Source organism: Chinchilla lanigera, unplaced genomic scaffold (genome assembly GCF_000276665.1).
Source record: "Chinchilla lanigera isolate Chin_1 unplaced genomic scaffold, ChiLan1.0 scaffold00081, whole genome shotgun sequence".
Lineage (NCBI taxonomy): Eukaryota > Metazoa > Chordata > Mammalia > Rodentia > Chinchillidae > Chinchilla > Chinchilla lanigera.
Window position 1 is genome coordinate 9668050 of NW_004955482.1, and position 12870 is coordinate 9680919.

A 12870-nucleotide genomic window follows, 5' to 3' on the forward strand; every position below is an offset into this window, starting at 1 on the left:
TTTTTTTTTGGTCTTTTTGAGACAGGGTTTTGCTATATAGTTCATGCTGGCCTTGAGCTCACTTTGTAGGCCAGGCTGGCCTTGAACTCTCAATGATCCTCCTGCATCAGCCTACCAAGTCTGGGATTACAGGCGTGAGCCACCACACCTGGAGGTTTTAGTACTTATTATATCATGAACATGTTTCATTTTTTTCCTGACAACATATTAGGACACGTTTTCTCCATTGCATTTGTGACTGATTTTATTACTATTATTATTATTTTTTTTGTCTTTTTGAGACAGGGTCTCCCTATGCAGTTCAGGTTGGCCTTGAGCTCACTTTGTAGCCCAGGCTGGTCTTGAACTTGCAACAGTCCTCCTGCTTCAGCCTCCCAACTGCTGGGATTTACAGGCATGTGCCACCACGCCCAGCTTTATTTTATTATTATTATTATTATTAGTCTTTTTGAGAGGGTCTCGCTATGCAGTTCAGGCAGACCTTGAGCTCACTTCGTAGCCCAGGCTGGCCTCGAACTCCCAACGATGTTCCTGCCTCAGCCTCCCGAGTGCTGGGATTACAGGGGTGCGCCACCACGCCCGGCGATTTTATTATTTTTAAATATTAAAAAGTATTCTGTGGTGCTGGGATGGAACCCAGGGCCTCACACCTACGAGGCAAGGGCTGTACTCCTGAGCCTCGCCCCATTCAGGAACTATTTCTAACTCAAGCCATGAAAAGGGCCAAGCAGGTGAACTCAGCGGTCCAGCCTCACCCCTGTCCCCCAACTTCACCATGGCCACCAGGCTCCTTTCCTGTGGCTGCCTTAGAAGTGACCGCAAGTGAGGTGGCTCCCGACTGCGGTCAGAGGGTCCCCCAGTCCTCTCTGGACCCCAAACACATGGCCCCTTCCCAGCAGGCAGCGGGATCTCAAGCATAGAGGCGAAGACCGTGAGCTCTGGGCCAGGCTGCCTGGATTGGAATTCACGTTCCGCTCGCAGCAGGCAGGCTGTGCGTCCCCGAGCTAGTTCCTTCACCCCTGGGAGTGTCACTTGCTTCCCGCAAAATGAAGCCAGTAACATTTCTCACGCAAAGGGCGGGTGCGAGGGTTGAAACAGCAGAGCACAGCCCGCAGCACGCTCAGTGCCGCTTAGCTACAGCGGAGGCGGGGAACAGTCCTGGATTAAACGAACGGGCCCCGGGCTGTGACTGGCGTTCCCGGGCTCTCTCGGTGCCGTCCGCAGCGTGGCCAAGAGTCTGGGAGCCAAGACGGTGACCGCGCGGGCCCTGGAGTGCGCCCAGCAGTGCCGGATCCTGTCCCGGGTGGTGGAGGACGCGGAGGCCGTGAGCGCCGTGCAGCGGTTCCTGGGTGAGCGACCCCGCCCCGCCGCCCAGCTCGCAGCCCCCGGGGCCCCTGGTCCCCGAGGCAGCTCCCCTAGTACCTCGGCGCCCGGCACAGGGCGGAGCACACAGGAGTCACTCTGCGCCCAGCCAGGAGCTGGACGGGGTGGAGGGAAAGGCGCATGCGCGCCTCTCCAACCTCGGGACACCTGCGCAGGCTCCGCCCCTCCTGGATCTCCATCCGGGCCTCATCCCCCACTGCATTCCCTGCCCCAGGGCTCTCTCATCCTCCTGCCGCCTCCTCCAGGATGCCTCCCCGGATGTACCCATACCCCGCAGGGGCTGGGGACCTCCTATGCATCCGCGCCTGCTCATAACTGCCTGGTTCTTCCCTGTCCTTATCACTAGATTATGAGCGCTATGAGGGTGGGGGCTGGGGTGCCTTATTCACCGTTGTGTTCCAGGGTCTTCCCAGCATAGGGCCTGGCTCCATAAATACTCGGAGAGTGAATGGGCGGATGGATGAGTGGGGAGGCTGCGTAATGGATAGATGGATAGTGAAGGGATGGATGGATGGATGGATGGATGGAACGACAGGGTCATGATTAATGAATGACAGAAATGGATGGATGGATGGGCACATTGATTAATGAACATAGTAATGGATGTGGGGATGGGTGGATGGCTTATGGATGGATGGATACCTTGCTGATGGCTACACTGATGGATGGACAGAGGAGTGGATAGGTGGATGGAAAGATGAAAGGTGGGCAGCTGGAGAGATAGATGGCTAGGCTGATGGATGGAGAGAGGGTCAGGCATGATGGATTGCAGGAGAGATAGGCTGATGGATGGATGGATGGATGGATGGGTGGTGGATGCATGGATGGATAGGTGCATGAATGGTTGGGTAGATGGGTGGGTGAGTGGACAAGTGTGTAGGTAAATGGATGGATGCGTAGGGTAGGTGAGTGGGTGGATGGATAGGTGGATGGGTGAGTGGGAGGATGGGTGGGTGGGTGAGTGGGTAAATGGATAGATGGATAGGTGAGTGGGTGCATGTGTGGGTGGATGGATGGATGAATATATGGGTGGGTGAAAGGATGGGTTTATGGATGGATGGATGGATGGATAGATGGGTGGGTGAGTGGATGGATGAGTGGACAGATGGTGGATGGTTGGATAGATGGATCTGCAGTGCCTCAGTCTGCTGAGCACCGACTGCACCCCTCCTCCCCTGCAGATGATGAGCGCATGCTGGTGGAGCCTGCCTGTGGGGCGGCCCTAGCTGCCATCTACTCAGGCCTTCTGGGGCAGCTGCAGGCCGAGGGCTGCCTGTGCCCTTCGCTGGCTTCCGTCGTGGTCATTGTGTGTGGAGGAAACAACATCGACAGCCAGCAGCTGCAGGCTCTGCAGACCCAGCTGGGCCAGAGCTGAGGCCCCCCAGGTGCATGACACCCAGTGGCAGCCCAGGAGCATTGGGTCAGCAGATGGCAGTGGAGCTGTGTGTACGTCTGCATCGCCCCCTCCTGGGGAAAGCCCTGCAGCCCTGGCTAATAAACCCTTATGAGCAGTTGGTGACTTCTGCGGGTCCCATCTTCGAAGTACCTGGAGCTCATGGGGGCACATAGTCCACTCTGGGATAAATGACTTAGGGTCCCACGTTGTAGGAAACCAGGTATGATGGTGCACACCTGTAATCCTAGAACTTGGGAGGCTGAGGCAGGAGGATTGCTGAGAGTTTGAGGTCATCCTGGGCTACAAAACAAGACCTTACCTCAAAACACAAAGTAAAAACCCCAAAACAAAACAAAAGACAAACGTCAAGTCTCAAAAAAGGGCCGACAGAGCCAAGCTCCTAGGAGGTATCCCCATAGCTGGAGGTCAGCCAGGTCTGGAAGGAGGGCGACCCAGCTATCTGGTTTTTTTGGGGAGTCGGGGTACCGGGACCTTGCGTTTGCAGGAAGGCGCTTATGCCGCTGAGCTATATCCCCAGCCCCATATCTGTTGCTTCTTGTTTGTTTTTCTTCCGGTACCAGGAATCGAACTCACAACCATGCACTTGCCAGGCAGGCACTGTGCCTCTGAGCTAAATCCCCAGCCCCTCTGTTGCTTCTGAGAGCTGGAATAGGCCACATGGCGTCTTCACAAGCGAAATTTTCAGTATCACTGCACTGCATTGCTTAGCGCAACACGCCGTGTGGGACTTGGTGGGTGGGACCCTCAGGTCGTCTGCACGCCCGTGTGGGTCAGAGCAAGAGGCAGAATGGGCACCTGCGTGTCCGGGCAGCAGCTCTTAGCAAACGGACGGGAAGTGCTACTCCTTTTGGCCACGAGGGGGCAGCAAAGCGTCTCCTATGGGGAAGGTGGCCAGGGCTGGGGTCCTGTGCCCTGGGTCCCCCTCTCCACCCTGCTGGAGCCGCTTGGGGACACCTTTGCTCACCCCTTGGCCCTGCCAGGGGACAAAGCTCCAAGAGAACGGGGCCCACTCAGCATCACAGCCCACGGCAGAACCCAGCTCCAGCCTCACGTGGCTGTGTGACCTGGGGCACGTGCCCTCCCTTCTCCCGGCCTCTGGCTGCATGTCCCGGATATAGGAGGCCTGGGGGCCACTCCTTCTTTCCTTCGCCCAGGCGCTTCCCGCCTTCCAGCTCCTCTTCTTCCCAAGAGCAGGAACAGAGCTCCCTTGCCTCATCTCGCACCCTTTAACCCCAGAAGTAGCCCCCATTGCCAGGGACTCTCCCCTCCCCTACTCTTGGGACCGGCCCTGCTTGCTTGGGGTCACACTTTGTGACTTCTCTGGTCTTCCAAGACATCGTGAGCTGGATGCAGCCAGACCCGAGGCTGGCTCTGTCCTACCCACCCGCCTCTGTGCTGCCTTCCCGCTGGTTGAGGATTATTACTATGGACCCCAACGCCTGTTTTTAGGATCCCCTAGGCATTCCTCTCTAGCAACAGGAACTAGGATTTATCACACTTCATGCACTTACTGTGTGCTACAGGCTTCTGCAGTATGGACTCTGTCCCCTGCTGTGTCCTCCCTGCTTCTAGCTCATACACAGCCTTCAAAACCCAGGGTGAGGGCCGCCTCCACCCTGAAGCCTCCCTAGGTTGCCTCAGCCAGCACTGTGTCCCCAGGGATGCGGGCAGGGTTCCAAGGTGGGCTGCCCTGGCCTCGAGCTGGTGGCTGTCCCTGCCTCCCCCGGCCCTGGGACACCTGTCAGCTGCTGTTTGCTCTTCTGCTGGTCCCTGGGGCTGCAGATAAGGGGGTCGCTGACCTTGTCCCGATAAGGCGGTTGACACCCCAGGCATGTGAAGCAGGGGGGAGGCACTGGAGAGCTGGGGACGGACTGTGGAGGCTGCGGCCTCTCTGTGGTTTCCATCCTCCTGCCTCTGCCCCCTTTTGCCTCTGGAGGAACTGGGAGCTCCCACGGAGTGCTGGGGCAGGGCCTCCCCGTTCTCGTCCTGGGTGGCACAGAGGTTGCTGTGAGCCTGGCCTCCAGGTGAGACACCTGAGTGAGATGGGACTGGCCCCCCCACCCGCTCACCTGCAGCTCCCAGGGTGGCTTCTCACAGCCAAGGCCCCTCTGACCGCTGCGTGGGTCAACCCCAGCACCTCGCCTCGGGGTGCTCCATCTCCGTCCTGTCCTTGCTCCCAGCTCCCAGCCGACGGAGACTCCAGCTGTGATTAGCACGGGGGGACCCGTCACCCCAGAGCCAGGGTCAGGCAGGACCAAGTCGGGCGGTGACGCAAGGTCGGGAGGCAGACTGGGCAGACGCCCCGCGCCTGCAGAGAACCAGCCCAGCTCCCTCCTGTGGTTGCAGAGGCGGAGACGTCCAGGGGCCCCGGTGAGGGCGCTTCCTGGCCACAGATGGGTTTGCACTCTAAGCTCAGCGGTGGGAAGGGGAAGTGAGGCCCCCTCAGGCCTCTTTCATGAGGCACACACACATCTGGGCTGGGCAACTTAGTGACTCAGCAAGACCCTGTCTCAAGAAATAGAAGGGAGGGCCAGGGAGATAGCTCAGTGGCGCAGCACCTGCCTGGCAAGCCAGAAGTTGTGAGTTCGATTCCTGGTACAAAAAAGGGGGTGCAGGCCCTGTTTCAATCCCCAGTACTGTGATCAATCAATCTACATACAAAGGGCTAGGATGTAGCTCCATGTTTTCTGGTTTCCATCCTTAGCATCAAACAGAAGAACAAAAAAACAAAGGCCCTCACCAGGTGTGGTGGCCCACGCCTGTAATCTCAGCACTTGGGAGGCTGAGGCAGGAGGATCATTCCAAGTTTGAGACCAACCTGGGCTACAAAGTGAGCTCAAGGCCAGCCTGAACTGTATAGTGAGACCCTGTCTCAAAAAAAGACAAAAAACAAAACAAAACAAAGCAAAAAACAAAGGCCCTTTTCAAGGGCTGCCTCTCTCAGCTGACTGGCATGGAGCTGCCCAGGTTGGAGCCTTCTGCAAAGTGAGGGCTGTCTTCTCTTGGGATCCCCTTTTCATCTGGGGGCCCTGGCTGCTCGTCCTGGGCAGAAGAGCAAAGACACACTCGCTGTGCCCTTCTGGCATGGGGGGGCTGGCATCAGAGGAAGGCAGGAGGATGTCCTCAGCCACGCTGGGTGTGGTCTCCTTTGGAAATGCGATTCCAGCAGTGGTTAGGGCCAGGCAATCGGATTCCTCTAGCATTGCACTCCAGCGCTGTAAGATGTCTGCCTAATTTTCCATCCACCTTGAGGGACTCGGAGTCACTCTTACAGCCTCCTGCTCCAGCTTCCTGGAAGACCTGCTATGAATGCTTCCATTCCCAAGATCATCTCATGGCCCCAGAGGGAAGCTGGAGAGGAGCCATTATATCCTCATTCCTGATAGCAGGAAAGAGGAAGGGGTGAAGCCAGGCATATTGTTTCTCTTTAAGGCTACTTCCTATAGTTGACATACCCTGCTCAAGTCCCATTGGTCAGAACTAGTCACATGCCATAGCTAGCTGCAAAGGAAGTTGGGAAATGTAGTTTATAGTGGACAGCTATGTATCCAAGTAGAACCAGAGGTTCTGTCATACAAGAAGTCTTTCCCATGCAGAGTAAATGTGTCAGGGTACACATTAAGCTGCTATAACAAAAAGATCTACAATTACAGCATTATTTCCAGTCAGGTGGGCAGCTCTGCTCTGGTAGGTCAGGAGGGTCTCAGGGTGCTTCTATGCCGTTGCTTTTCCATTCCTTAAGGTATTGTCACACACATGGTCAGAATGGGTTCATAATCACCAGGGAAAATGGAGAGCAAGGAGGTTCCTATTCTGGGCAGCACCCGGATGGATACGTGGCTCTCCTGCATATGGGGATGGTCCAAGATTCCACCGCTCTCCTCCCCTGCCCCGCCCCGGCCACACATCCGGCGACAAGGGAGTGTGCGAAATGTAGTCCGGGATGGGCAGCCGCTCAGCCGCTAAGGTTCTGTTTCTAAAGGAACCTGGCTGCGCGTGTGCACCAAAGCGGGAAAGGAAGGAGGGAAAGGGCGGCGGGACTCCAGCGGGGGCGGGGTCATCTGCGCAGGGCTCAGCGCCACACTTCCTGCGGGACCAGGTGCCTCTGGGAAGGGTCCTGGTGGCTTGGCCCACCATGGCCTGCAGATGTCGTGGAGGCAGGAAGTTTGGAGGAACCGTGAGCAGGAGGAGTCCACACATGCAGGGGTCCATTTGGAGGGTGGGGTGAGCTTGGTCAGTGGCTTCGGTGACTTCTGTGTAGACGCCTGGGATGGGGGCTTGGGGGAGGGGAGGGGAGGAAGCCACGAGGCTACCCATCCACTCACTTAGCACACGTGTCGTCAGCACCCAGCTTGGGTCAGGCACCTTCAAAGGGCGGAGGACACGGCAAACGCCAAGCCTCATGGGGTCACCTTCTAATGGGGACACACGGGGGGAAAGACCCAGCATGTCAGGTCCTGACGAGTGCTGTACAGGAAGGCGGGCTGGGCATGGGGGGACACTCACAGGGTAGCAGTGTGGCTGTTTTATTATGTTGGAGTGTTTTTTTTCCCCCTTTGGTACCAGGAATTGAACTCAGGATCTTGCACTTGCCAGGCAGGTGCTATGCCACTGAGCTATATCCCCAGCCCTGCAATATTTTAAAGAATAACACTGTATGATGGTGTTTGACATCTTTTAAAAATATAAGTACAATACTGTTACACTGTACATCACAATTAAATAATTCCTTAGTATTATCTAATACCCAGTTTGCGTTCAGTTTTTCCTGGTGGTTTTGTTTGTTTTCTGGAGACAGGTTCTTGTTATGTAGTTCCGGCTGGGCTTGAGCTCATGATGCAGTCCAGGCTGGTCTTGAACTCACAGTGATCCTCCTGCCTCAGCCTCCTGAGTGCTGGGATTATAGGCGTGCACCCCCACACCTGACTTGAAAATGTCTTGTTAGAATTCATCTGTTGGAAGTAGGATAGTCTTTGTGCAGCACTGGCCCAACTACTGAAGTCTTAATTGATTATGGTTAGTTGAGACAGGGTGGTCCAAGAAGCCCTCATCGAAGGTCAGATGTGAGCTGATGCTTGGAGACTGGGAAGGGGCAGAGCAGTGGGAACAGCAGCCTGTGCAAAAGTCCTGAGGTAGGATGGTGTGAGGAAGACTGGGTGGCTGCAGGGCAGAGGGGGATGGGGAAAATGGCAGAAGATGGTAGAAGATGGACAGAGTGACTTTGGGACAGGGGCTGACACAAGATATCAAATAAAAAGCACAGCCCTGGGTCTCGAGGTGGGGGCAGCCTGGAGGCTGAGCAGGGTCTGCACCTCCACGGGGCTTCCTCCTCGGCTCCATGCTGTGCTCCCGCCCCTGCCGTGTGCCCTCCCTCAGTCGCTCACAGGCCACTGTCTCCAGCCTCAGTTCCTCGGTCTGCGGGGACCCTGTCCCCACTCCTGTCCCACCGGCCTCCCCCTGTCCCAGTGTTTGCGCTTTCTAAACTCCACCAAAAATGTCAGGGCAGGTTTCTGGCTTTGCTTCCAGACTCCCTGATAAATTCGACCAGCCGGGCAAACCCAGGAGAGGTTTTCTGGAGCAAGGAACCCCATAAATCACCCCGCTGCCACTCCGGCGTGGGCAATATCTTATGTAAAAAGGTGTTTCCAGGGAGCGCCACCGGCAGGAGAATCCTATTACAAGCCGCCCCATTAATTATCGAGAGTCAAGTCGACCCTTTCCTGCGATTTTTTATCTTAAGTCCGAAAACTGATTACCTTCACCAATCCTTCCCCTACCAAAAAGATCTAAAGAATAAAATAAATGTTTGAAGAACAAATCGCCAAGTTTCTCCTTTCGAGGGGAACTGGTAAGAGGGGAGGCGTCTTTTTCTCTTCCTTTTAGGGTAAATGTGAGTGAGGGCTTGGCATGCCCTGGTTTATTCCCTCCACTGATCAGAGGGGGGTTGACAATCAGTCCCATATTACAGATGAGGGAGACTGAGTCTCACTGGAAGGTGCCTGGTTTGGCTCCTTCTCCCAAGATGGTGCAGTGGGCAGGATATGGGCCAAGCTGGGCGTCTAAAGATCTGGGTTCAAATCCCACCTCTCCCTCAGTGGCTGGGACCCTGAATATGTGAATGAGCCTCTCTGAGCCTTGGTCTCTTCTGAGATGAGCTCCCCTCAGGGCTCCCAGGGAGAAGGCCTGCAGCAGGGTGAAAAGAGCCCTGCCCGCCTACCCGAAGTCTCCCTGAGGGCTCCCACTGGGGCTCGAACCCAGGGCTTTACACTGAACTGCAGTCCCAGCCCTTTTCATGAGGAACAAACAGGGGAAAGGGTCTCACTAGGACACCAGGTTGCCCAGAGTGGGCTTGAACTTGCCATCCTCCTGCCTCAGCCTTCAGAGTTCTGAGATAGCAGGTGTGGACACCATGCTTGGCTCCTTGCTCCTTTTTTAAAATCACAGCTCTTTGTAATTACTGCTGTTTTCTCCCTTGGCTGTTGTCTGTCTCTCCCAGTAAAATACCAGCTCCACGGGGCCCGGGATCAAATTCCTTCCCATGTGCAGCCAGAGCCTGGAGGAGTGTCTGGCAGATGCCAGGCCGCCAGTGAGCATCTGCTAGGCCGCTGAGTGAATGAGCAGAGAGAGGGTCAGGGAGCCAGGTGCAGGTCCCTGGGTTTCCAGTTCTCCTCCAGGTCCCATTTGCAATGAGAAGGCTGCTGGGGCCCAAAGACGGCAAGCAACCCAGCCAGAGTCGCACAGCATGCCTCAGCAAGGCCAGTCCCACACTGGGAGTCCCGTGGAGCTGTGCCCTCCTTTTGGGGAGCTCCCTGGTCACAGGGAGCAGGTGGGTTGGGGGCTGCTGCCTTTGGGTAGAAAAGCTGCTGAGCCCTCTCTTCCAAGCCGTAGCTTCCTGGAAGCCTGCAGGGCTGTTTGGAGAGAAGACTTCAGCATCGCTGTGTGGAGGAGCAGGGTGGCCTCCCAGAACCCCAGGGACAGGCGAGGACACAGCGACGGGAGGAACAACATGGGATCCCTGCGTGAAGTGGGTGCTCGGCCCCAGCTCCCACGGCCTCAGGTGCCGAGTTGCTCAGAGCCCCGGAAGGGACAGAAACAGAAGGTGAGGAAGGTGTGTCACAACAGAGGAAGACAGGCAGACAGGGCAGAGGTGCCCAGGAGGGTGTCGCCGGATCTGTCAGCAACTTCATTTTGCTTAGTCAGCTTGACCACACGCTGGGGCCCCGGGGGTTTCTGAACGGTCTACACCACAGGCTTCTCCTCCAGCGAAGAGGGGGTCCTTTGGATCCGGGGGTGGGCCTGAGAAGCTGCATTGCTAATGTGGATGCTGCTGTGCTCCTCAGAGCACACTTTGAGTAGCAAGGGCCCCCGGCAGATGTGAATCCTGCCCCGACTCCGCTGTGACCGCTGTGAGACTTCAGGCCGCGCCCTGACCCTCTCTGAGCCTTCGTCTCTTTCCCTGGTCAGTGGGAGCAGCCCCCAGAGCAGCCCATAAAGCGGTGCTACACGTCGTGTGTGCTTGCCCATGCAGGCTGAGGCTGCGCCCTAGGTCCGCGGGAGCCTGCCAGCGGGTGCCGCTGGGGTGGGCGGGGGCGGGGCAGGTCCTGAGCCCTTCGTGAAATCAGAAGGAGAAGGCCGGACGTGGTGTGGCCGGGAGAGGCCGCGGCTGGCGGGCGAAGCTTCCGTTCATCACGGAAATGGCCCATTCGCAATGATCGGTTGCCCAGGTGTTAATACCGCTAATGGCATAGGAAGGGTAAACTTGGCCACTCGGCTGAACAGGAGAAATATGCAGAGAGGGTCTCCGGTTTCCATAAATCAGCCGTGTGCAGTGCAGGACTTAAAATTCCAGTCAGGAGATGGTATTCTCATAATCGGAGCTGGAGAGGTAATTTATTCTGTTTATATCTTTTTACGGCATGACAGGACTTGGGAACCGGGGCCATTCTGCATTTTAAATATTAGTCCTCAGCGCAGGGGGCCGGGCCTGGTGCGAGGCCCGGGGGCTGCATTTTGGGGCAGGGGCATAGAGCCTTGGGGGGTAGGCCCGGAGGGGTAGAACCCATGGGGTCCAGCTGCCCAGTGTTGGCCTGAATGACGGCCCAGGGGCAGCAGGGGACAGAAAGGCGCCATCCTCTTTCCTGGAGCCGGAGAGCTCCGCCGCAGCTTGGCCAGCCGCCTTCCCTGTGCACCTTGGAGTATTTGCTTCCTCCTAAGAAATCTTTTATTTTTAAATGATAGTAAATACAGGTGATGAAGAGAGAGAAGATGAGCAGGTACATTAATGGGGAAGGAAGGGGATGAGGCGGGTGGCGGGAGAAGGACCCACGGACAAGCACAGCGAGGCGGAGGTTCTGACGCCCTTGATCTTGGTGATTTTTATCGTGCCCTTTGCCCCTCCAGCTAGCTTGGTTTAACTGCAGGGAGGCTTTAAGTGTAATCCAGTGAAGCTGCTACTGGGGCTAATTAGCATTCAGTAGACACTGTCTTAAAGAGTCCCTCGTTATGGCAGCCCAGTTCCATCCGTCTGTCCGTCCACTCATCCATCCATCCATGTAGTCACTAGTCAGCTGAGCTGGGCTTTGTCCTGGGCTCAGAAGGAGAAATCATTGATTTGAAACCTGCCTCTGGCTGGGCACGGTGTCACACACCTGTAATTCCAGCAGTCTGGGAGGCTGAGGCAGGAGGATCACAAGTTTAAGGCCAGTCCTGGGCAAGTTAGTGACTTAGTGAGACCTCGTCTCAGAGTAAAAATATAGAAATGGGCTGAGGATGTAGCTCATTGTGAAGGTACAGGGTTCCATCCCCAATGCCACAAAACTAACCAACCAACCAACCAACCAACCAACCCTGGCTCCCCTGGCCACGCTCCCTGAGCAGCTCGCTTTGCCCCTGGGATCTCTGGCTCCTTCCTCTGGAAGGGCTGAGGTGTAGAGACGCTGCCGGTGAGGTCGCCATGGGGAGCCTTCCTCCCGCCTTTGATCAGACCTTGATATGGGACTTCTTTGCCCAGAGCGAGGAGCTCCTGGGGTGCACTGGGGCCAAGTTGGCCTTTCCCTGTTGTCACTGTTCAACCAGCTGGGGTGCATGCAATGAGGACTGAGCTCAGGACCCAGGGTTCCTCAATCCCCACCAAGCCCGATGGGTAAAATGAGGTCATGAGCCCATTTCACAGTAGTACAAACTGAGGCTCAGGAAGGTGACACAGTGACCAGCCTCCAGGTCCCCAGGCCACATCATTTTCTGGGAGCCCCAGGGCCCCGGCTCAGCCCCACCTCCTGGAGCCACCCTCAGAGAGCTTGCTGGGCCCCATTATTTAAGCGTCCCTGGTGCCAGGCCACCGCTCCTGCTCCAGGCTCTTGCAGACTGCAGCTGTGGGTTTGTGCAAGGCTCCGTGTCTACGTGGGATCAGTGCAAAGACCAGTGCATGGATGCGTGTGTCCCCAGAGCTGTGGGTCCCGTGTGCTCGTGTAGGCTGGCATGTCCGTCACTGTGCGCATTCACACGGCTGTGTCCGTGTGTGGGGGCAGGCGTGTGTCCGGCTGGTGTGCACATGTATGTGCATCCGTGTGCCTGTCACACCTTCTGCTCGTTGCTTCTCTGTGTGTGCATGGACCCGCATGGGCGAGCGTGCACTGCGCACCCTGGTGTGTGCACAGTGCGTGTGCCTGTACACAGGAGGGGGGGGCATGCTCCCACTTGGAGCTCCCACCCCGTACCCTGCTCTGCGGCTCCTCCAGGCGCGGGGTCCCACAGGGCACGCGTACATCAGGAGGCTTGGCTCACTAACAGGGGCCTCCTGCTACACATTCACCATCCGGCTCCTCTTCCCACTCCCCGCCTCCTCCTCTCCCTTCCTCCATCGCCTCCTCTGACAACCTGTCATGGCCCTTTTTGGGGTCACTGAGGGGTGAATCCACCTATTCCCAGCTTCCACCCCATATCACACTCAGGCTAAAGTTCTCCCAAATCCACACACATCCCGGGGAAGCTGGGACAGGTCTGCCTGGGGGATTCTCCGGCGGCCGCTGGAGTCCATTGCAACCAAGGCGCCGAGTGGAGGAGAGCCCCGC

At 56.8% G+C, this 12870-nt stretch overlaps 1 protein-coding gene across 3 annotated transcripts in view; it reads left to right on the forward strand.

Moving 5' to 3' along the window:
• Sdsl (serine dehydratase-like) overlaps positions 1-2902 on the forward strand; it is a 14389-nt gene extending 11487 nt beyond the window's left edge. For all 3 annotated transcript variants that reach the window (XM_005403228.2, XM_005403227.2, XM_013503596.1), the window contains exons 7-8: positions 1225-1349; positions 2565-2902. In XM_005403228.2, coding sequence (XP_005403285.1) covers positions 1225-1349; positions 2565-2758 — 319 coding nt within the window. In that variant the 3' untranslated portion in view covers positions 2759-2902. The remainder of the gene's footprint in view (positions 1-1224; positions 1350-2564) is intronic.
• The last annotated feature ends 9968 nt before the right edge of the window (positions 2903-12870 follow it).